This window comes from Mustela putorius, unplaced genomic scaffold (genome assembly GCF_011764305.1).
Source record: "Mustela putorius furo isolate JIRA1106 unplaced genomic scaffold, ASM1176430v1.1 tig00000508_pilon_pilon_pilon, whole genome shotgun sequence".
Classification (NCBI taxonomy): domain Eukaryota; kingdom Metazoa; phylum Chordata; class Mammalia; order Carnivora; family Mustelidae; genus Mustela; species Mustela putorius.
In genome coordinates, this window is record NW_025421402.1 from 17,298,442 (window position 1) to 17,323,628 (window position 25,187).

Below are 25,187 nucleotides of genomic sequence, written 5' to 3' on the forward strand. Positions count from 1 at the left end.
TCTAAGCTATTTAACTATGTCTCTTGCATATTAAAGGACCCAAATGGGGTTTATTTATTTATTTATTTATTTATTTATTTATTTTTTTCAAAGATTTTATTTGAGAAAGAGAGAGACAGAGATGGTGACAGAGATAGCTAGAGGGAGCACCAGAGGGCTGAGCAGGGAGCCCGATGCGGGGCTTAATCCCTGCGAACATGGCCTGAGCCAAAGGCAGATGCTTAACCGACTGAGCCACCCAGGGACCCCTCCAAATTATTTTCCAATATTTACATAATACTGATGCTCACTGATGCTGCTGTTTTAACGTGTCAGAATTAATTATAAACACATGTATACTGTGTTTGGGGATGATTACTTTTTAGTTAAAAAAAAATCTAACCTGTGTTCTCACAAGGGACATTTTACTCTAAAACTTAGAGAACGATCCAGCAGCATTGCGTGAGGAGTTAATAGGAAGATGGAGAAAGACAGACTTACTATTTTTCTTTTTTCTGTTCATTTCTGAATAACTTTAATAGAGGCATTTGTTTTTGCTTCGGTATTATTTTTTTCATGAGTTATGAAAATACATGAAGGGTTCTTTCCAATACCATTGTTGCCTTTTTTTTCTTACCATTTACACTTTTCCTTTGACTTCCTACTTCACTGTCAATCCGAAGTGGGTTTGCTCTAAAAGTAATTTGTTTCTAGAGCTTCTTATCCCATACTAACGGTATCTTGGCACATTTCTTTTAAAAATGTTGCTTTCACTTTGGTTTCATATTTATGGAAAAACCACCAGACTTACTTTTTTTTTTATTGGACTTGGTTTTGCATCTGAATAATATTAAAGTACTATAGCATTTGTGATTGGGTCAGTTACTAATATCAAAAATGCTTGCCTCGTTGTACCTGGTGCTATCCTTCTATCTTTTAAAATCTTACAGTTCAGATAGATGACTTCAAGTCAATAAGATTAAAAAATTCTAAATTAATATGTCTAGACGGCACATTATCATTAGGTACAGTAAAAGGTAAATGAAGTCGGTGCCCTGTTTGGGGGTGTGGAGTTTGATGTAACGGTCATGCTCGGTTAGGACATCGATCAGTAAACCCGTGCAGGTTATTGGGAATAGGTGGGTGTGAAAGCCGTCGAAGAGGAGGGAAGGGAAAGGTGGGAGTAGTGAGCCAAAACACGATTCAGAAAGGAGACATAGATTAATGAAATGGATAAAGAGGGATATTAATTAAGTAGAAAATAAAATTCTCCTTTTTTCTCATATTTTACCTCTTCCTAGCACCATTGCTGTTGCCCCTTTTCCGTGCCCCTTCCCTTCTCAGACAGTCGGGGAGAAGAGCTTGGGGGAAATTCCGGTTGTCCCTTTCCTGGGGTTAAGGGGTCAGAACACAGCCTTTGCGTCTTGTACTCCTAATACTATGAAATCTTTACTGCTAGAGTTCATCTGCATGTAAACTGTAGATAGCTGTCTATCAGGATAGCCGTCTGGAAATACCTTCCTATGTCTTCAGCTCCTTTATCTTGTTAGACCTGTTATTTGTAGTTGTGACATTAATGTCTTATGTTCAAAAACGAGCCAGTACTTTTACTTAAGAAAGCTGGATGGGGTTGTAGTAATAGAAACAAGAGGTTAGATCCATTATATGAACATACACTAATAGTGCTTTTGGTTGTGTCTGCTTTTTTTTTTTTTTTTTTATTCCTGGGAACACTTAGAACTTGGGAATTTATTTTTAAGAGCCCCTTTTTAAGAATTTCCATACTCCCGTGGATACAAGAAGTTTTAAGATATTTCTTAACTATGTTATGATCCTGGACAAGACACTTTCTGAGACGCTTTCCCTTTCTTGGCGATAAATGAATTTTATTTTCATTTTTTTTTTTTAAAGATTTTATTTATTTATTTGACAGAGAGAAATCACAAGTAGGCAGAGAGGCAGGCAGAGAGAGAGAGGAGGAAGCAGGCTCCCCGCTGAGCAGAGAGCCCGATGCGGGACTCGATCCCAGGACCCTGAGATCATGACCTGAGCCGAAGGCAGCGGCTTAACCCACTGAGCCACCCAGGCGCCCTGAATTTTATTTTCAAAGCAATAGGAGCACAGTTTCAAAAGGGAACCAGTGACTAAAGAAAATTGCCAGTGCTCTTCCCCATCCCTCGTGCCCCTTGCTTTGCTCCCTTCCAAGGAAACCATTTTCAATTCTTAGATCTTGGTTGTGGTATTGACCTCTGTATGTTAAATAATATTTAGACTATTTTATTTTTTGGTCAATATTAGATACCTTTATGCAGGACCAAGAATTGTCATTCTTTCCTTTGCTGCCATACCTCCCGTACTGCATCCTTCTGCCCTTCTGATGTAGCGTATTAACGCTTTTAGCTAGATCAGTATTCAGTGTGAACACCATTTACTCCTGAACAAAGCAGGTACAATAATACTTTATTCTTCAACTTAGCTTTCTTACGGTTTTTATTTTCCTAGAGGTAACAGTTGCCTCTTTTTTTTTTAAACCCTCCTCAGTCCTATTTTCTCCACGTTCGTCTTGCTATAATCTCGGCTGGCGGTTCTTTACCCTGGTGTGCGCTTGGGGTTTGCTTGATCACTGCCCAGGGATTCCCTTTACTTTCCTTTGCCCCTGTTTCTAGGACGGTCTTATTTTCTCTTGGCTCTCACTCTCAGTTTGATAAGGTCACATTGACTGGTAGCTTTCTGGAAAAGGATGTAGGATATCTTCATTTTTAATTGATGTGTTGGCTAAATTATGTGTAGTAGACGGAACAGTCTAGTAGACGGAACGCTAAAATGATAAGTCTGTGTTCGGATTCCTGGAACCTGTAAAATGTGCCTATTCAGAGGAGGGGTCTTTGCAGATAAAGTTAACTTAAGGATCTTGAGGTGAAGAGAGTATCCCGGATTCTCTGGGTGGGTTCTAAGTCCCGTGTTAAGTATCCTTCCAGGAGATGCACAGGGGAGATTTGATAGACAGAAGTGGCAGGCAAAGTAACCACAGAGGCAGAGGTTGGGGCGGTGTGGCCCCAAGTCAAACAGTATCGTGGTACATAGGCTTATTCAGTGCCGTCTCTTTATATGAATCAGTGTTCCTGCATTTAAACCTTTTCTGGTTTAATGTCTTCAGAGACTAATTTACATGTCCTTGGTAGGGTCGGTCACCTGCCTCCGTAAGTCAGAAAGGGAAATGAAAAGTCTGCTTCTTACACAGACTGTCAGACATCTTGTGTTTTTATCACACCCCTCACGTCTGCCTCCCCTCTTGCCTCCAGTTCCTGAGCATGGATCCAGTTTCTCACGTAAACATTAGCTTTCCTTCTCTCTAACTGGTTATCACAACTCTAACCAGGTTTCATTTATTTCCTTGTTTGTTTATAACTTTTTATACTTTTAATTTTAGTGGGCTTTCCGTAAGAATTAGAGATAAATGTGTGTCTGCTATTTAATGGAAGACTTCCTTTTTAATTTAAAAGCAAAAAGGTTAATCTTACCGTAACTTCGTATTGCTTTAATGGAATTATTGGGAGCCTTAAATTAATTATAAAGTATTTCACAAACAATAAATTTTTAAGTATTTGAGGTGGAGATTTTTAATGTTTTGAAGTGGATTATTTAAAAATTACTTGTCTGTAAACATTTTTCTAAAATTTTAGCCTTACGAAGAGGAAAATGTCCACTGATGGCAGATATACACCCCTCCTGTATTTGTATTTGCATCTTCTTGGAAACCAGCTTTGCGATCATCTCTATCCTTTAAGGATCTTTAGATACTTTGACTCATGTTCTGGCATATCTTTGGTTAACATCATTTCTTAGAAAATGAAGAAAAGAGAGTGTATGATCTTTTATGTCTAGTGTGTTGATTTATTTTTAATCTGGTAAGCAGAATTACTAAATCATGCCTTTACACATTGCATATCTGTGATTTCCTGTCTGTTTTAAGGGTCATATATATTGTGCCCTACATACCTACATTTGATTTATTGCATTTTACATTTCTATATTTACTATTTTTGTGAGCTACAACTTCAGCTATTCAAAGTCTGCTTCCTCCATTTAAAAACCATAGTCTTCAAAGGCTTTTGGTGCCTGGATTGGAGCAAAGTTTTTATATGTTCCAAAGACTGCCTTTCACATCATTAGCTGTTTATCAGAGTATTTTTAATTTGATTCTGCTGATAATCAGATTATCAGATATCAGATAATCAGATATCAGATTAAATTTTGGATAATATTGTTGCCCTTAGTACTTTTCTTGCTTATTTTGTCTTAATTTTATTGTATGCAATCATGATCTCTGGCGTAAAGTAGTTGGGAAAGCCTGCGTTAGAGGCCAAAAAGGTATAATCGCTTTTTAAACATCATTTTTGATGTTTAAATTTTGAAATTTAAACTTTTGAGATTTTGAAAAGATGTAAGTATTTTAAAAGATGTCAGACTGATACATTAAATTACATTTGAATTATTAATTACTATGCTTTATTTCTTGGAGCTGAACCCACATAATGTAAAGTAAAACAAAAGCAAAAAAGTACCTGATGGGCTCATTTCAGAAGAGATAATAGCTAATGTCTGTAAATCAAAAAGCCCTCACTAGAACTTAGGGAAAGTAGTATTCTAAGTATTTTTGTCTATCAAAAAAGGAGCTGTTTCTTCTGTTACATAAGTAAGGGTTAACTTTTTTTTTTCTTAATAGCAGTTGCACATCTCTTTCATCATGGGAAATCAGGTCATTTGTACAGTGACGTACATCACTTTAATAAATGTACACATTACACATCTGTCATTCACAAACTTAACATTTTTTCTTTTAAATTCCTTACATTGCAAAACTTATATGCGGAAGTAAGTCATTTATTTGTGAGTTCACTGCCCAATATCTCCTCAGTAATGTCCGTTTTCTCGAGTCACTGACACGCCATATCACATTAACTTTTTTTTTTTAAATGTATATCTTTGTGAAATAGGGCCATAACAAAAAACAGTTAGTGGAAGTGAGAAAGCCTAAGAAAAGAGTGATTCTTAACCAAAAAAGTAGAAATTTGGGGTAAAGTACTTAATGTTAAGTTCAGTGGAGGTTTGGTTCTTGGGAATGACTTAGTTCACTGAACATTTCATGTGGAAACTAGAAGAGAAACCACTTGAAAATTGCTTGAGCAAATGTTCCAGGTAGTACAGACGGTGTGTTGCTTATGAAAGGAGAAGGTAGTCAAGTTGGAAAAATGCTGGGAGGATGATCGGAGAAAACGTGACTCTCGAGAGGAATGTGCTTGAGGAGAGTATGAGACACTTAGCTTTAGTTTTAAAAAGTCATGAAGCAAACATAGTAAAGGTACTAGTTTCTTTGCTGGACTAACCCAGTCTTTGGGTAAAGGTGCTTTGAGTATCTAAAGAAGCATTTTCATTTTATAATGTGAATTCTGATGATAACAGGAAAGGAAGCACCCGTGAGTGGCATTTCTGTTGGAATATTTACCTTCAAGCTAAAGAATTTCATGAAGAAAGTCATAAATTAGCACAAGTGTTCAGTGCTGTTGAAGCTAGCCTATTTGAAACAGAATCTTTGAAAACATTTAAAAGAAATGAAATAAATGTCAGAGAATGGAGTCCTAGTGAGTGACATTTTCACTAGTGGTGATCCAAGGAAAAGCAACGGGCAGTCATTGTGCTACTACAGGGGAACAAAGCCTACCAGCTCTCAATTTTTCACATCCTTTGTAATTTCCTTTCGTGGTCCTTCTTTCGTAGAGGTTGGGATATGGGGTATTTGCTGATTGGTGGGAGGCTAGGAAAGGGAACCTGAGGAGAAGTAGTAGATCACATTTTTAAGTCTTCAGACTTCTGGTAAGGCATTTGGACATTATTTCTTGGGCATTTGAGAGCCAGTTGTAATTTTTCATCAGGTTTAAGTGACCTGATCAGATTTGGTTATTTTTAAGGAAAAGAATGCTGAAGGATGGAGAGACTATGTCAGAAGACCAACTAGTGGGCGACTGTTGCCATAAGCAAGAGGGGAAAACCTGATCTAAGATGTGGTGGGTGGGGATTGATGGACAAGAACCAGGTCAGAGAGGTAGTTTCAAGGTATAGATTGATTTGATTGGAACTAACATAATTCAGAGGGTTCAGGGAGAGAAGGGAATTGTGATGACTGTGAGGTTTACAGCTCAGGAGATTCAGAAATGGTGACAGCTTTCACAAAATTGAACCTTTAAAAGATGGAACATGTTTGGGGGATGAAGGCTTATTTTATTTTATATCCCAGTATAGTGTACGTACAGTATGATGTCAGCTTCGGGTGTACAGTGTAGTGATTCAGCACGTCTCTGCATCACCCCGTGCTCATCACAAGTGCACTGCTGAACCCCAACCCCTGTTTGGCCTCCCTCCCCCCAAGAGAGGAGGACTTTTGTGAGATGAAGTTGTAATCAGAAATGAGAAGGACGGTAAGGAGTGGGTTAAAAACAGCAGGTGTGGGGCGAGGCACTTGGTCAGTGGAGGAGAGGGAACACAGGGGGGAGGGCGACCAGGGGGGGAGAGTATATGTGAGCCCTTGCTGCAGAGACTCAGAAGTCCTGTAGGTTTCTGTAGGGCCCTAAAACAATGTACCTGTTTACTTCATCAGGGAAGATGCATCATGTATTTTAGAGAGTTTTTCCCATAATTAAATGTTTCTAGGTTTAAAAAATTGTCAAAAAAAAATTGTCAGTTTTTTGGAGAGAATTCTATAATCCAGAACCTGCAAATTCCACTCCTCTCCTAAACCAAATAAATGGAAGGCCCGTAGCAGCTACACACCAGCATGTAAGAAGGAACATTGCCGGATTCCGTGATGTTGACCCCGAGTGGTTTTTAAAAAGATTAAATTGTATTTAGGACACTGTGTTTAAGGAAGCAACAACAATTCATATTTTGTGTAAGAAAGGGTCTCATAAAAAATTTCACTTTTTTATCCCTCAGGAATAGCTCTTTCCTTATCCCGTTCAGAACACGTACCAATCTGGTGATATGTTTTCTCTTTATGTTGAGTGATCAAGATTTTAATAATGTAGAGCTGTTATTTTTTTTCCTTACTTTCCAAAGTCCTGGTTATTCTTTTGTTCTTTTATTGAAAGTTGACTAAACCCAGTCAAACTTCTTGAAATTTAAGTGTCTGTTTCCTTAAAGGTGGGACTGAAGGAAATATGATGCATGTGATGCATTTTATTTTTCTTAAATCTGAATCTCAAAAGAGTATATATTGGCTGCTGTTAGGAAGGCTTTGACTGTATGTTATTCAAACTCTTGAATTAAACTTGCACAGTTTTCATTTATTTGAAATTGCCATGTATCACATTCACCTTTGGTTTTAATGAAGCCACAATAATAATTTCGTAGTAAGGGGAAATGTTAGGTAGTTTCTGTTAGAAAGTAATTTTTTTACTGATTGCTGGACAACAAATTTCAGTGAAAAATTCCCAGGGGAAAAAGTTGCTGGAGCAGGGGGAAAAAAAAAAAAAATATATATATATATATATATATATATATATATACACACACACACACACACATGCACACAATTTTTTTTTTCCTGATTTTTGTGATAATGAGCACTTGAAATGTCAAACATAGAGGTAAGTTAGGGGCTTTGTTTCTCATACACAGTAATGGCCCTCACAGTTCCTCCATAGCTGCGTATTTAGTGGTGGGAATACTTTTGAAGTACCTGGCTGCTTTGGTATGTTAGTAACTAAACCTAGCTTTGCACTGCTCTATCCTGTGAAAAACTGCGTTCTGTAGGGTTCAGAGACCTGCTGAGTTCCTGCTCCCGAAGAATGGAGGGACTCTGCATGCAGCTCCCTAGGTGGTCCCTGGCAGTTTTCAGGATTTAGTTTTTAACTGGTGTTGGGGAAATGAAAGGCAGGCAAGCGGGTCAAGAACGATACTGCCCTTAAGTTGCCCCTGCTCTGCACGGCGACAGTATTTTCCTCTCACATAAAAGCAGCTCTGGCTGGAATGTGTGGAATTCTAACTTTGTAAATAATTCGGCTTAATGTTTGTTTACTGAAAATGCCTAAATAGATTGGAGTTTAGACAAAAGAGAGACTCCAAAGTTTGAAATGAGAATGAGCATGATTGTACACATGCTGTTAAAGCCCGTTTCTCAACTCCTTTTAAAATAGGCTGTTTAGCTTTAATGTCGCGTGGTTTTGGATTTGGACAGCAGTTGTAATCAAAGCAAACTTATGTTTGGAACGTGGTGCGTGCAGCATTTTGACATGGGGGAAATACGGGTATGGGGGAAGCGTCAGAACTAATCACGGGGCTTCTGTAGAAATCTTTAGTTACTGTTGAAATAAAATGTACTGATGGTGCCATATGTCTCCTGGCCCTATTTGAAGAAATGTTCTATTTGAAGTTGCTGGAGTGGATGTGTGTATAGGATTCTCATCAGTGAGGTTCAGGCTTTTTTTTTTTCTAATAATTGTCCTGTGCAAAGTAAGTCTTATGCTACATGCTTACACTTGGTACATTTGCAAAAATTAAGAAAATATTTTATTGTTTCTTGCTGAAAATCAAATATGAGTTGATTGGTGTTTTTTGCTTGAGCTATAGGCAGATGAGAATGTTGATGAGGGATGTGTGAGATATTCTACAGTAGCAGAGGCCATGGCCTGGAACCAGATGGCCTGGGTCGAAACGCTTTTTCTGCAATACACTGCATATGGGTTATGCACCCACACGATGCCTCAAGTTCCTTAAGTGTTTCAGATAATCATTCTGGTAGCAATAACCACCTCATAGAGATAACTCTAAGACTCAAGGGAGTTAGTATAGGTAGAGTCCTTAGAATAGTGCTTGTCACAGTGCTATGTAAATGTCTGCAGGTACTTTCATTTTGTGTTCCTTATATTTAGTTCTTATTTTTCTTATTTTTTTTTAAGATTTTATTTATTTATTTGACAGACAGAGATCACAAGTAGGCAGAGAGGCAGGCAGAGAGAGAGAGGAGGAAGCAGGCTCCCTGCGGAGCAGAGAGCCCCAGGATCCTGGGATCATGACCTGAGCTGAAGGCAGAGGCTTTAACTCACAGAGCCACCCAGGCGCCCCTAGTTCTTATTTTTCTTAACAAATAGTAGTCAAAGATGAAAGTTGGAAATGAATTTGGAAAGAACCTGTTACTCTTTATGAATTACTGGATAATCCAAAAAAAATCCAATAATTTAGTGAAAATTATGTTTAGATTAGGAAAATTCTCATTTTAGGGGCCTCTAGTCTATTGATGCAAATTGTTACATAATAATAAACCTAGGTTTTGGGGAACTGGAGATTGCCAACTTTCTCTTCCCCGTTTTAAGCTATACTTAAACTCTGTTACTTTAAAGATTTTACTTACGAAGGAGAGTTTGGTTTCTAAGTGGTTGCTTTCATACGACAGTATTTGAATGTTCTCATCTTTGTGACTAGTGTGTAGAAACATCATTAGAAGATTCCAGATATCCCTAGTTGGGGATTCTGTGCATATATGTGATGATTCAGGGCATTAGGAAGTGGGAATGGTGGTAGAAGGACTAGGAAGGGGCTTGGTACTGTTTGCTTTGTGCCAGGTACTTTGAGAGGTGTTTTTATATAGTTACATTTTAAGAAGTACTAGAATTCTCATTTTTTTTTTTTTTAAGATTTTATTTGTTTGCCAGGGAGAGGAGACACAGTGAGAGAGGGAACACAAGTAGGGGGAGTGGGAGAGGAAGAAGCAGACTCCCCATTGAGCAAGGAGCCTGATGTGGGACTTGATCCTAGGACCCTGGGATCATGATCCAAGCCAAAGGCAGATGCTTAACAACTGAGCCACCCAGGCGTCCCTAGAATTCTCATTTTAGAGGTAAGAAACCCCAAATCAGAAATATTAAGTGACTTGCCCCCGGTCACATTGATAGTAGTTGGTGGAATCTGGATTAAAACCCAGTCCACATTGCTCCAAATCAGCCATTTCTGCCTGCTCCTTAAAAAGATCTGAGGTCCTTCGTGAGAAGCAGAACTGAAAACTGGGTCTCCCCTTTCTCACCTAGATGAGCTAGAAGAGGTGGGGCTGGCTAATGAGCCTCAGTGTCACCCCCGAGGCTCGAAGGAGAATGATGAGAGAGGGCTTGCCGTCTGAGTCTGCCTGGGTCTCACAGCCCCTTCATTAGAGGTGTAGCAGCGCGTGGAGACTGATAGGTTTTTTTTTTTTTTTTTTAAGATTTTATTCATTTATTTGACAGGCAGAGATTACAAGTAGGCTGAGAGGCAGGCAGAGAGAGAGAAGGAGGAAGCAGGCTCCCTGCCGAGCAGAGAGCCCGATGCGGGGCTCGATCCCAGGACCCTGGGATCATGACCTGAGATAAAGGCAGAGGCTTTAACCCACTGAGCCACCCAGGTGCCCCGAGACTGATAGGTTTTAAAATCTCATTTCTCAAAACTGTTAAGTAAGAGAAAATATTACTATAGTAAAGCATTTCAGAATCATGAAACAAACTCTTTGAACTCATATAAGGAATTCTTTCTAAGTTCACTATTAGAATTAATTTTCTATTCTTTTATCAGGGACTTAATTAAAATTTATTGGGTGTCAGATGCATCCTGTATTTAATCATTGCTTGCCTAATAGGAAGTTCAGGATCCTTGTTTTCCCCTGTTGCTTAATGGGAATTTTCAAACAGGAAGAAAGTATGAAAGACCAGTGTTTCTGTCACCTAGGTTTGATAATTGTTGACACTTGTCCGTGTGTTTGTTATATAGACTTGTCTGCCTGTCTTCCTCTGCGTCTAGTTTTTGTTTGGGGGTGATTATTTGAAGGTGCCAATACCCATACTGTCCTGGGAATTCTTTTTTTAAAACCGCTTTCTTGAGATAAAATTCATATACCCTACAATTCAGAAGATCATCTATAACTAAACCAGTTGTCTTGAAGAATGAGTCCAGCTCCGAATCTGTCTGATTGTTTCATCATGTCTGTGAACTTGCTCCTCTGTGCCCTTTCGCTGCAAGTGGAAGGTTACGACTAAAGGTTAGGATTTAGGTTCAACATTTTTGTGGCTTAAACTGTGTCATAGGTGTAATACGTAGATGCTGTTTCTGTAGCATGCTCTCACTTCAGGAGACCCAGTATCAGAATGTCCCATATTAGCGATGAGGGTTTTTCACTTGGTGAAAGTGGTAATAAATGTTTCTTCATTAAAGGTGCATTTTCTCCTCTACAGTTAGAAAGTAATTTCTGGGATGAATAATTTGAAAGGAGCAAATATACTTTTCCCCATCTATCTTTTGCCTGTTACCATCAATTGATGATCCTTGTCCAAAACAGTTAAATATTATTGAAATTTGCAAACGGGTGCTTTTCTCACTCATTTTCTATTTATTTTTCTAGGGTTAAATTTAAGTTCCAAAATACGGGGTTAATGTAACTTTGCTTTTAATGACCGCTTTTCAGAGTAAGGAGTGGATTTAGCAGTCATCTCCAGTGCTGGCCAGGTTCAGAGTAAGGAGTGGACTTAGCAGTCATCTCCAGTGCTCCAGGAAGGCGAGTTAACCTTCCTCCCTCACTCCCACCTTCTTGTTTTTGTCTTGGTTTAATTTCATAGATGTAGGAATGTCTAGTTGTTTGGTATTTTAGAATCATTATGCCTTTTTTTTTTTTAAGATTTATTTATTTATTTATCAGAGAGAGAGAGAGAGAGAGAGAGAGCACACAAGCAGGCAGAGTGGCAGGCAGAGGCAGAGAGAGAAGCAGGCTCCTTGCTATAAGGAGCCTGATGTGGGACTTGATCCCAGGATCCTGGGATCATGACCTGAGCTGAAGGTAGCGGCTTAACCCACTGACCCACCCAGGCATCCCTTGTTAGGCTTTTTTTTAATGCTTAAGTTCGCAAATGTGAGGACAGGAACCAATGCAAACTAGTTTCTTGTGCCCTTCTGACATGACCTCATTTTCCTTCGAGTATTTTCTTGCTTTCTGGGACACAGGCTCTCAGGATTAACCTTGTACTTTCTGTGGCCCAGAGCTGGATTCACCCTTTTCCCAGGGATCTCTAGTGAGGACAGTCTATTTATTTTTAAATCTTTTTGTTGATTTTCATAGGTAGATTGATAGCATGCATATTTTTACTAGGTAGAAGTTTTGTTTATGTAACATTTCATAGTTTCACAGAGAACTTTTACATATGTTTTCTCACTTAAGCTTTTTAACACATTTATGATTTTAAAAATTAGTGTCTGTTTTCTAGATGAATTCACAGCTCTAGTAAGTTGTTTATAAGTCTGAATTCTCATCTATATACTATATAACGAGGTTGATAAAAGAAGAACGATATGCTTTAAGCGTCTGACTGGCAGAGTGTGTTCTCAATGTTTCAAGTTCCTAATTGAGTCTAAAAATAATAGAGCACTTTTGTCAAAAGGCTTCTTGAGGTGTTACATTTGTCTTTTGGGCAGTTCAGTCAACTTTAACTTATTAAGAGTTCTTAAGAGATTATAAACAATGAGGAACATCTGGGTTGCTTAAATGTTTCCTCAAACTTAACTCTATTTAAATATATAGAGAGCAAGTTAGAATGGGAGCCGCCAGAGCGAACCGCGTTGAGCAGTCGCGTGCATTGAGTACATGGTAAAATCCAGGGCAGCGTGGAAATTAAAATAAAAAAATAGTGCAGCAGATGGGGAAACAAACACCGAAGAGTTTTAGAAGTATTAGGCCTGAATTCTCAGAAAGCTACGTAGAATTAGGTTTTCTTAGAGAGCTGTCTACGTTTAACATGTGCTTGGACTACATCTAAAGGTACATGATTTTAGCATCTTGGTCTTTTTTCCTTGGATAGCCTACTGAATACTTTTCTTGCTTGTTTGGATCTTACAGGTTACCCATTTAAGTTTGTAAACTGTACAAGAATCTGGAAACTATACAATAGTTAACAAAAACAAAGCCCAAATGGGCTTACTGCCTGGAATGCTGTCCTAGTAAAACAGTTACAACGAACTAAAACAAGTGTGTGAAGAAATGAAGAAGGCACAGATTGATCAAAACAATTAGGAATTGCTTATTAAGAATTCTTTGGGAATTAGGGCATCTAGGAGGCTTGGTTGGTTAAGCAACTGCCTTCAGCTCAGGTCATGACCCCAGGGTCCTGGGATTGGAGCCCTACATCGGGCTCCTTGCTCACTGGGGAGCCTGCTTCTCCCTTTCCCTCTGCTGTTCTGCCTGCTTGTGCTCTCTTGCTCTGTCAAATAAATAAATAAAATATTAAGAACCATTTTAATATTTTATTTATTTTAATATTTAATTTATTTTATTCCCTGATTTGAGAATTAGAGGAAAGTTGAGTATGTACTGATTACAGGATCTTCCATATAACCTTGAATCTGTATGTTCTTACTAGAACTCTTGTACATTCCAGTTTGAAAATTTCAACACTCTCTGATTAAATTTTCAATCTTTGGGGTGCCTGGGTGGCTCATTTGGTTAAGCATCTAACTTTGGCTCAGGAATCAAGTCCTGCATGGGGCTCCCTGCTAAGAGAGGAGTCCGACTCTCCCTCGGCCCTTCTGCCCCCTGCTTGTGCTCTCTCTCGCTCGCTCGCTCGCAAAGAAAGAAATACAATCTTTAAAAAAGAAATAAAAATAAAAACTCTGACAGAGTTCTAGAAAAGTGAAGAGAGGCACCTTCTCCCCCCTCACCCTACCCCGTGTGTTCTCCGTCTCTGCTTTCTCTTTCAGATAAATAAATAAATAACCTTTATGGTTCGTGGGATGCTTTAATGTCTGGCGTTAAGAGAAAGCCATAGATGTTCTTATTCAGATTCTAAAAATACGGGGCTGTGTTTCATTTCTGTTGATTTCTACCGGAATAAATCTTTTTATAAAGGGATTTCCCATATATCCTTCATTTCCATGGCAGAACTTTCAGATAGGCTTTAATCAGCTGGAGGGGAGATTACTAACTAAAACTATAAATAGCTTTATAAAAAATTTGCAACAATAAAGGTATTAAGGTGAATTTAGCCCATGTGTTAAGAACCTTTTTAAATTCAGGTGAAACTAAATTAAAATGGAAACTGAACATTCTCAGGGAAAGCAATGAAATCACAACTATTGCTCATTGCTAAATATAGATGTGATTATACTGTTTATTGTTTTAGGATTTGACTTTAATTTTCCCCTTCAGAATTGAAATGAGGTTAAACTCTTAATTATTTGGTATTAGACTAATGAATAATTCCAAACCTCTGTTTTCAGTTTGCTTTTCAGTAGCTGCCAGCGTATGTTTGAACCTTGAAATGGAAGCTGATTAACATTTTTAAGGGTTGTCTTCATCTTCAAAATTGACACAGACTGCTTCTGTATGATCTTGATTAAATATTTGTATAAAAGCAGGCCAGTGAGGATAGGGACTATTTTGTTTCCTTGTATCATGTGGTTTTCATTAAACTTTTGCATTTAATCAGTGTTACTTGTCGGTTGATGTAGGCCCAGAGAGTTGCCGTGCAGGTTGCTGGAGGTCACTGAGTTTGTACTGCTTTGCAGCGGCACTGACAGGCTGCACAACCTGCTCGGCTTTGATTGTGCTGAACCTTCCTACCACTTCCTCCTGATGAGAGCACCTGTCTGAGCCTAAACTGGGTAGTGTGGTTCCCTGTATCTTGCAGTATATCTGTACCAAGGTTAAGGGAAGGATCTTTCATTTTTTTGAAGACGTGGACCTCTGAGCTTTCTGATTTTCAGTGTTGTAATCAATAGTCAACTGTGATTCAGATCCAGAACTCTGTTGGTTTTCATTCCTTTTATAAAAGTAATGCATCAGATTACCACTACCTCCATTTTACAAACAAACCAAAAAACCCTAATTCTCATGATGTCTTAACATGTAACGCAATCTGTTTAGGAATCACCCTAGGCAAGTGTTCCAGTGAATGACACATTTGGAATTTCCCTCAGCCGCCTTTTCTTATTAATCTCTGATCGACGTTTTTTTTGCGGATGGTCCAAATATTCAGAAAATTTTTATACCTAATGATAAATCATCTTTATGGAAAAGATATAGTAAATTGATAATTATGTAAATCTGTTGTGCAATATAATATTCCCAAGTTCTGACTTTATTTATTTTTAAAGGTTTTGTTTATTTATTTGAGAGAGTGAGAGAAAGCAGGAGCAGAGGGACAGGATGAAGCAGATGAGCAGGAGCCTGATTTGGGAGCCCGGGACCCTAGGGTCATGACCTGAGCTGAAGGCAGATGCTTAACCAACGGAGCCATCCACGTGCCCCCCACAAGTTCTGACTTTTATAGAAATTGTGTTAAACATATTCAGTCCGTTTCAGTATATTTTAGTACTCATTGTACTGTATAATTTATAGGTTATAACAGGCGATTTAGTAATAATAGTGTTCTTACTAAGTTTTAGAGCAGTATAGTATTATGGAAAGAACTTGGACTTTGGAATCATGGATCTGTGCTTGAGTGTTGACTCATCCATTTATTAACTGAATTTGAGTTCAAGTTCCTTCACTTCTTTGAGCCTTCGTTTCCTTCTATAAGATGAGGAAGACAGCTGCTTTCTGGCTAGGAATTTTAAGAGAATTAGAAATAAGGCAGTATTATGTAAATTGGCAATAATAACTTCATAGCATAATTCATGTTTTTAACTTTTTTTTTTCATTTCAATAAGTTGGAAAGGGAAACAGAATCATAGTTAGTAAAACTGAGAGAGAGTCTTGGGGGAGATTTTTGGGGAGGATGTTAGAGGAGGCCTGCAAAACTTAGAATTTGTGGAAATAATCAAGGAATAGTTTGTTTTCTTATTACTTGGTCCTGTTTTTCCCCATTTAAATTAATTTTTACTTATCCATGTTGTTTAAGAGGCCACATTTTTGCCAAAAGGATTATTGTAAGTAGTTTTCTGCCCTATTCTGCCTACTCTTTTGGGGCTTCTACCCCAGGACAACCACTTTTTACTCCTTTAGCTCGTTACATTGGCATTTATGCCTCTCTGTATTCTTAACTTGTTTCTTTTCTATTTGTTTTTCCTTAAGTTAATAATCGCCTTGATTTTCATATGTAACTTCCTTAGTTTAGTTTCTCAAAATCAAATTACCTCAGATAATGTATTTTTGAGCTGTTCTCTCCTAGACTGCCCCATTCTCCTTTTTCTGGGCTGCTTCACAGTTGTCATCCTGCGACTTATATTTTTTATGATCCTTGGAATTTCTTCTGGATTGGATTTCATATTTACTGGATCACATTTCTTCTTTCTTGGTTTACTCCCACTGTTGTGGTGAAGCATATCTTCAGTGTTTTTGTCAGGTTACGGTACATGCCGTGTTCTAGGATGTCTGTGCGCCTGATGCTCGGTTACCATTCTCGAGTCTCTGTTTACTCTCACTCTGGAACTTCCCTTCTCTTTTAAAGATTTTATTTATTTATTTGACAGGCAGAGATCACAAGTAGGCAGAGAGGCAGGCAGAGAAAGAGAGGAAGGCAAGCAGTCCCCCTGCTGAGCAGAGAGCCTGATGCTGGGCTCGATCCCAGGACCCTGGGATCACGACCTGAGCTGAAGGCAGAGGCTTTAACCCACTGAGCCACCCAGCGCCCCGAACTTCCCTTCTCTTTCCTCGGTCGGACTGCCTACTTCTTCTGTCCTGTGTCTTTGTCTTCTTGGTTTACTCTTCTGTTTTTGTGGAGGACGTTCTCAGTAGTTCCCTGAGACAGGCTTAATTAGAAGTAAACTTGGGTACCTTATAAATCTGAAAGTACCTCTGTTCTTTCCTCATACTTGAATAACAGTGTATCTGAGTATTGCATTTTAAGTTGGGAATTATTTCTTCAGTATTTTGGAAGAATGTATCTTGTGCTTTCTTGCTTATAGGGTTGCTTATGGGAAAATCTGTATCTGTTTTAATTCCTGATCATCTCTAAGTATGTGACTTGTTTGTTCTCTTTCGGACCTGAGAAAGCTTACAGGATATTTTTCCAGTACCTATTATTTTGAAATTGTACATGATGTCCTTGATGTGGCTTGGTTTTTCTTTTGTATTTTGGACACTCTCAGGGCTCTTTTTATTCTGGAAGTGTGTGTCCTTTACTTTTGGGAAGTTTTCTTGAAGTATTTCATTGGTTTTCCTCCCCTACATATTTGTATTCTCTCTGTATAATTGTTATTTGTATGTTGAATCTCCTGGACTGGTCCTCCAGTTATTTGACTTCTATTTTCCATCACTTGTTTCTTTTTACTCTATTTTCTGGCTGATTCCACAGCTTTAGCTTCTCACCCTTGTATTGATGTTTTTATTTCTGCCATCATGTTTTTAATTTCAGGCTCCTTGTTACTCTCTTAATGTTTCTTTTTAAATAGCAACCACTTGTGTGGATGCACTATCATCTCCTAATTCTTTGAGTATACTAATGGTATTTTCCCCTAAATTTTCTTCTCTTTGAACACTTCTGTTTTCCTACAAGCTGCTTTCTAAATGTTTGTGTTTGTTACCCTCTCTTTCCTTTCTGATAGTCCTTAGTCGTCTGTTCATGATTTAGAACAAATAATCCCAAAGAGGCAATGAAGTTGTGCGCGTGCGGATATTGTGCATGTGACAGGAGCCTTCGTGTGCTGTTCTCTCCGGGGGCTGTTTATTAGTGACTGGCCAGATATTCTCTAGGCTGTTCCTGATTTCCTGTCTGAAGGGAAAGATCTGCCTCTCAGTACTCTTTTTTTTTTTTTTTTAAGATTTTATTTATTTATTTGACAGACAGAGATCACAAGTAGGCAGAGAAGCAGGCACAGAGAGAGGAGGAAGCAGGTTCCTCGCTGAGCAGAGAGCCTGATGCGGGGCTCAATCCCAGGACCCTGAGATCATGACCTGAGCCAAAGGCAGAGGCTTAACCCACTGAGCCAACCAGGCGCCCCTGCCTCCCAGTATTCTTGGGAGCCCAAAGTGAGGAGGTTTGAGACTCGTTATCGGGGAGCAGGGGGTATAACTTAATTCTCTGTTTCTGGTGCTGCACCTGCGCCTTCATCCGTGCTTAGCCCATCACCTCTCCGGAGGGTAAAGCTTCAGTCTCCCACCCAGCTAGTGTGGAATGGGCAAGGGGAGCCAGAGATCTGATCGCTTCTCAACGTAAGGTTCTCCCAGTTCTCTTTGTTTTGAGCCTTCCATTCCAATCCTCAATTCCCAAAGTACCCAGCGAGTGCTAGTTCCCGGGGCTTTGGTTGGTTGGTTGGTTGGTTTCTTGAGACCCGGCTGTGTGAACTGGGTTTGTCACGTCTTGACAGTTGCAGTCCTAAGAGTGCGCTTCTGTGGCTTTGACCAGACAGTCTTCTGGCCCGTCTCGCTTCCATGGTGTCACTGCTGTCTCTCTGGATCTTTTCCTTGTGATTTATGTCTTTAAAATGACAAGGAACTTTTCTGTTGTTTTAGTGAGTTTTGCAGTTGAGCAGGACTAGTTGTGTATGTTCCAGCTGCCACCTTACGTAGACTCCCCCCCACCCCCGCCTTTTTTCTTGGCTGCGTATCACTTTAGCAAGTGTAGGCAGAGAAAGTAAAGGGTCATCCTGTTGCCTTTAAAACACAGTGTTTCTTGCACTGCCATCAGGACAAATATTATAAAAAATACCTGCTTTTTAAAATACATTAACCCATACTTGTTTGTACTGTTTTCTCTTGTTTTGTTTTTGTCCATATTTTTGCTTCACAGTATAAAGATAGCACTGTAATGTGGGAGCTTGGATGATGGCGACTTTAGAAACATCTAGTGAGGTGTCCTAACATTGGATTTCCAGAATCTAAAATCTTTTCTCTCTCAGCTATAACGTTTACTTGGTCTTGTAGCAGAGAATGAAACTAAGACTTATTTGTTCTTTTATAGACTGGTGGTTCTCAGTCTGTAGCAAGTGTCAGAAGCACTGGATGACTTATGAAAAGAGGTTGCCAGGCTCCAGCTCCCAGTGTTTCTGATTCAGGAGGTCTGGAATGGGGCCTGAGATTTTCATTTTCTAACAAGTGATATTGATGTTAGTGCTGCCTGTCTGGGGACCACACTTGGAAAATTATTGATATAGACAATCAGTTGCTGAAAAAAAACAAAAACAGTACAACCAAAATCCCCCAACAAAGCTTGACTTCATTGTTACTCTTTGCATTGGACCGTTGAGAGATGCTTCGAGTTTACTATGATTGTTCTCTTTGCCTGAAATATATGTTTGCATAATCCTCTTTCAAGACAAGCTTGCTGGGCAGTTGCTTTCAACATTTTAATTAGTGAGTTCTTTCCGTTGGTCCACTATGGTTCTTTTCTTTGTTTCTGAACTACCTGTTTAAGGCTTTGTCCCTGTTCTACTCTTCTTCCTTCCTTTGCTTTCGGCTGCTAACAGCTTTTATGATGCTGCCTAGTAGAGGAGTCACCCACAGTCCTGCCGAGGTGGGCTGTCAGGACGCGCTCTCACGTAGAAACAGTCTACACTGAGCTCAGTCGTGAGGGGTCTGCCTTCCCGTGGTTGGGGGCATGTTGCCAGCGCATTGGGTGTAACTCTGCCCGTGGAAGCTTACCGCAGAGAGTGTGCCTGTTCATGTGTAAACATGAACATCAGTGTCAGGGTGAAGTCTTTACTGGTCAGGTACTTGCATTGACTATCCCAGGAGTCCTATACTTTTTAGAATTTACTTGAAAATTTTGAACGCTTTATGTGGTAGGAGAGGTGTTTTGATTCTGGTTGCATCTAAGTGGCTCCAAGGAAACAGCTTTTTCTCTTACTTAAGGTGAGGAGATTGGCAAAGAAATCTTGAGCTGAATTAAAAAAAAAAATAGCCTTTTATCCAGTTAGGTAACTAAATCCAACAGAAGCAAGAATAGTTTTAGGAAGGTAGTTCTGGAGCCGTAGAGACGAGTGATGTGAAGGTGTGTGCGGGCTCCATGTGGAGTCACGCGCTCCTTTCTCACTGCTCACTCCCATATCAGTGTGGGCATGAGAAGCTTTGCAGTTGTTTTAGTGTTGGTTTCTAAAAACACCGATATTTTTTCTTTTTTGTGTTGGTTTAATTAAAGTACAGAGCACACTGTTTGACTTAAGACAATTCTGAAATCTTTGCTCAATTTGTATACTCTTTAGTCTTTACATTTAGGTACAAACTTTGCTTGATTTTTTGATCCCAGGAAGACAAGGGTGAATCCAATAGGATATTTTTCCTGTTTTGTAATAGTATCCTTTTTCTCCTAAATAGAATTGGCTCTTTTGGAGCGATGTTTTTTAAAATAGAAGGTAGCTTCAGCAGAATTAGATAAGTAATCTCTTGTAACCCAGGAAATGTCTTTAATATCTTTTCTCTTAAAAATTGCTTTTTATATGGTTAATAGCTCTCGTAAAGATAACACTATTTTTTAGCCAAATATCATGGGTTCTTGCATACTTTGGGAGTTTTTCCCAACGTTGTATTTTATGAATGGTTTAAATAGAAAGGTGTAGACTGTTAGATCCCAGGGAACAGGGGCTTTGTTTTGTTCACGAATGTATTTCCAACATTAAGAACAGTGCTTGAAGCACATTTGTGGAATGAAGGAAAGAAACCCAGAACTTGAGGTCGCATATATTGTATTACTTAATTAATACCACAAGGTGGTGCTGTTGTACCATGAAATTCAAGGTTGTACTTCAGCTGTCATAGTTTTATGTAAATCCTATAAATAAGCAAAATTGGCTACCTATTACGTTTATTGCTTGCTTCAGTTATTTATCTTTTTAGCATGTGATTAGTCTTTTGACTACATGATTAGGTCAGGCAGTGAGATCATAACCTAAATAAAGAACATTTGGTTCACATTTTTATCAAATGTTAAATGAGATAACATCTATAAAAACCTAACACAATACCAAGTTAGTCTCCTTTTCTCTCTTTTATTATGTATGATAAGGCTTTGTTAAATTCCTTTTTATTTTAAAATAGTTTGCCAGAATTTTTCTAATAAATCATCCATAAACATTAAATAATATTTAAGTCTTTTTCGATTGCCAGATTTTAAAAATTCATAGCAAACCTAGATTCTACTATATTCTCTTCCCCCTGCTTCCATAATTTTTTATGGGGTTAAAAATAGTTCATTAACGTATAACTCTATTCCATATTTGTGCTTATATCACAGTGTGTAAATTAACTATAATTTGTCTTGTTTTCATTTCTGTTCTGAAACTAAGTGTTGACAAGTTAGTTTTGTAGCTTGGGCTTTTTTATTTCCCTTATGATTAAATTGTCTTTTGATATTTTGTTTCTGTAATTGTCCTCAGACTGAAGCGAAATCAGAAGAGGGCCCTGGATGGACAATCTTACGTGATGATTTCATGATGGGAGCATCCATGAAAGACTGGGACCAAGAGAGTGATGATGCGGATAACCAGTGAGCCAGGCTCTGGGAGCGACTGGATACATAGACTGTAGAGGAAACACAGCACACAGTCAGTGTATTTTTCCTAGCGAAATGCTCTGTGCTCTCAGAGCTACGCGGCTGTGGAGCTATCATTTGTAAGAAAGCCAAAAGACTTTTATTATTACCAACCTGGGTGTTTTCTCTTTTCGTGAAAACTTTGTTAAATTAAGTTTTTCAAACCTTGTATGATTTTAAGCATTGTTTCTCAAACATGTAAAAAGAAGTATTTCTGCTTAACTAGCGAAATGCATACTTTGCCCAGAACATTATAAGTTTATGTATTGGTCATGGATATTGGTATTTTGTTCCAGTATCAGCAGTTTCTAGAAATGCAGTGCTTTTCATAATTAAAATGAACTCCCTGAAGTTAGTATTTGTCAGCTTTCTAGCTTTATTGGTTCTGTGTGTTTGTGCTTTCGTGAGGGGAGTTTATGGTATTTGTTTTGGTGAGCTATTGAGAACCCTGTGTAGTGTAATCTAACATGATAGTATTTCTGATTCAGCGTGATGATTTCATTTTTAGAACTTGTGCTATGTAAGATTTAAGAAACACACCAAATTTCTACTTTTCTATTATGTCCTTTTATATGCTAAAACACACATAAGTGTTAGGTTATTTTGTATGAGAGATTTACTGAGGTGGAAATTCTCATGTTTAACCTACGCAGTGAGGCATAATTTCTTAGAAAGCATATTTGATGTATTTTAGACTCTGCCCCTGCCCCAGCTTTTCCCTGACACTTGAATTAGTTTAAATTCTCCTGCTTGGTTTGACTGACCAGGGAAACGGGAGAGTTTGGCTGCAGGTGGTCTCGTCGGGATGCCTCACCTGTTTGGAGATTTGGTTCCTTGTCACTCCCGTAAAGATGATTAAATTAGGTGGCTTAGTATCTAGATGTTAAACCAAAAGAAAGTAAGACTGTTGTATATAATTCCAAAATTTCTTTGAGACCACGTCTAAGATCTGCAGTTTATAAAGGAATTGTTTAGTAACTGTGATCTGTTCCTTTTAAAAAAGGGATCCATTCCTTTCCCCATCTTTCCGTCATAAAGAGAGCTCCCTTCTACCGCTCATCTGCACATACTTGCGTCCTCCCCTTCAACTTATGCTGGAACGGAGACGTTTATATTTTCAAGCCCATTTGAGTGTTACAGGTATTACCTGCCCAAGGTTAAATTAGTCCATGGCCTGGTACTTATTATTATAAAGGAAGGTGTACACTTAAGATATCAAGTGATGCATTTTTGTATTTATCCCAACTTCTGAACTTAAGTGTTTTATTAAATTATAGAACTACCATTTTGTCAGTTAACATAAATAAATGCGAACCAGTACTCCTCCAAATAGTAAGAGTGCTAACTATCATGATAGAACTTAACGCAGGTGAATGGTTCATTATCACTTAACACATACATGATTTTGAAAAAGAAAATTCTTTGCAGCAGTTAAAAATTTTTTCTCCCCAGAATTAAAGATTATATTTCTTTTTTGCTCTTAATCTTATTCTGGATCATATTAAAGCTTTGCAAAACTTCTTCTGAATAGTACATTTGGATGATAGAAATGAGTAGGTAATTTTTTTTTTTTAAGATTTTATTTATTTATTTGACAGGCAGAGATCACAAGTAGGCGGAGAGGCAGGCAGAGAGAGAGGGAAGCAGGCTCCCCGCTGAGCAGAGAGCCCGATGCGGGGCTCGATCCCAGGACTCTGGGATCGTGACCTGAGCCGAAGGCAGAGGCTTTAACCCACGGAGCCACCCAGGGGCCCAGAGTAGGTAACTATTTATTTACTAAAATATTTTTGAAACATAAACTCACATAGTTTTTAATTAAAAAAAAATTGGGCAAGAGTTTTTAACGGAAAATAAGGAAGAGAACATCGGCAGATATCCTTCTTTCAGAAATTGTGCATTCCGAATCAATGGCGGTTTGCCAGTATAAAAGATCGATCACTTATTTTAGAACGCTATAAAGCATATTCAAAGTACATGAAATAATTTCTGTCATAAAAATGGGATATTTTGTATGTTTTAGTATTGTTGCATCTTAGCTATGCAATATATAAGCAAAATACCATTACGTTTTAATATAAATCCAAGGATGAGCCTATTATTTTAGAAATGAAATCTATATCTTGAGATGAGTGTTTTAAATATTCTAGCTCTGGCGCCTCTACCCTAAGTATTTTACCCACAACATTTAAATTCTTTTCACATCAGTCGGATGGATCTGCATCTGTTCCATCTTCCTACATCATCTTTGAGTTAACTAGGGAAGAGAAAAAGAACCACATTTCTAGATCTTCCCTGCTTTATCTCGACATAACAATATTTGGATTTTATTTTTGTTAACTAGTTAGAGTACTGTAATAATAAAAAGATAATTTTTATTTGTTTAGAAAGACTGTGGAAAATAGTTTCCAGGTAACCAGTAACCAGCTATTATCTTATCCCCTTATGTGGATATTTAGATGTCGTGAATGTTGTCAATATTTAGCATAGTTTAGTGTTGGTTATTCATTGTTTTTAGGCATTGAGCTCTCAGAGTCCAAATTAATACCTGTTTTAGGCTGAAAATACTTAGAATAATCTTAATAGTTTAGCACTTTAGCTTGGAGTCGGAGTATTGGGTTTATTTTCAAGTTACTTAGAATTCTACATAGATCAAATATTACTCTGCTCATTGAAAAGTATACTGTGGAAGCCCTTTAGCTGGAATGGTCCGAAGGCTCACCTTCGGTACTCGGGACTGAAAATGACCTGTGAGGAGGTTCCAGAAGGTTTATTTGAGGGTAGGTTCCAAGTTTTTAAAAATATTTTGTGTGTTTTACAAGGGAGTGGAAAGGGAATGTTTATATTCTGGTAAACCTTAGGGCTCTTTTGATTACTGTGTTTTGCATATATGAATAGACCTAATATTCAGTGACCACCAACTAATTCTGCCACCTGTGCAGGTGGTGAGAGTACAGTACTTCGTTACAAAGCCATCTGGATACAGTCCACAGATGCCTGAAGATGTCCTAGTTAAACGTATAATAGCAGAGACTTCCCAAGGTTGAAGTGTGAACAGAAACGTAAGCAAACTGTAGATATAAATTGTATTGCTGGGAAGTTAAAGAAATTGTAAGGCCTAAAATGCCTGTAAAGGAAACCTCCACAGAGCGTAAGTATTTCTATCGCAGAGGAACGAGGAGGTCAAATAAATGAGGCAGTGCTTTTGCAAACTTTGGATAATTTTTTTTGCTCCCTGTTTAGCTTTACTTCCTTTTTGTTGTTTTTATCTTAGATTTTTATAAATATATGTGCTGAGAAGAGTCCTGAGTGAAGTGGGATGGAGGTTTTCTTTCTTTGGGCTTTTTCATGACTTGAGAGAACCATTATTGTGTTTAGTTTGTTGCTCTGTATGTGCAACGTGAATCTCACTTTTAAATAAACATTTGAGGGGTACCTTATGGCACAGTTGGTTGAGTGTCTGATTCTTGGTTTCTCAGTGTCGTGAGCTCGAGCCCCACGTTGGGCTCCACTTTCAGTGCAGGGCTTTCTTGGGAGACTCTCTCTCCATTTCCCTCTCAAATAAATAAATGTTTTTTAAAAATAATAAACATTTGAAAAATTAGTGGATATATTTTTGAACCTTTGTAGTTTCTTAAGAAAAGCATGTATGTGTCTGTGTCTGGCTGGCTGCCTTAGCCTGGGTTGCTATACCAGAATATTGTATAGACTGGGTGGCTAAAACAGCAGACTTTTCTCATAGTTCTA

At 38.4% G+C, this 25,187-nt stretch overlaps 1 protein-coding gene across 1 annotated transcript in view; it reads left to right on the top strand.

Moving 5' to 3' along the window:
• The window catches only part of RRP15 (ribosomal RNA processing 15 homolog), a 39,318-nt gene extending 17,520 nt beyond the window's left edge, over positions 1-21,798 (top strand). Inside the window, exon 5 of the mRNA XM_004751465.3 lies at positions 21,289-21,798. Within this exon, the coding sequence (XP_004751522.1) occupies positions 21,289-21,402 (114 nt within the window). The 3' untranslated portion in view covers positions 21,403-21,798. The remainder of the gene's footprint in view (positions 1-21,288) is intronic.
• The last annotated feature ends 3,389 nt before the right edge of the window (positions 21,799-25,187 follow it).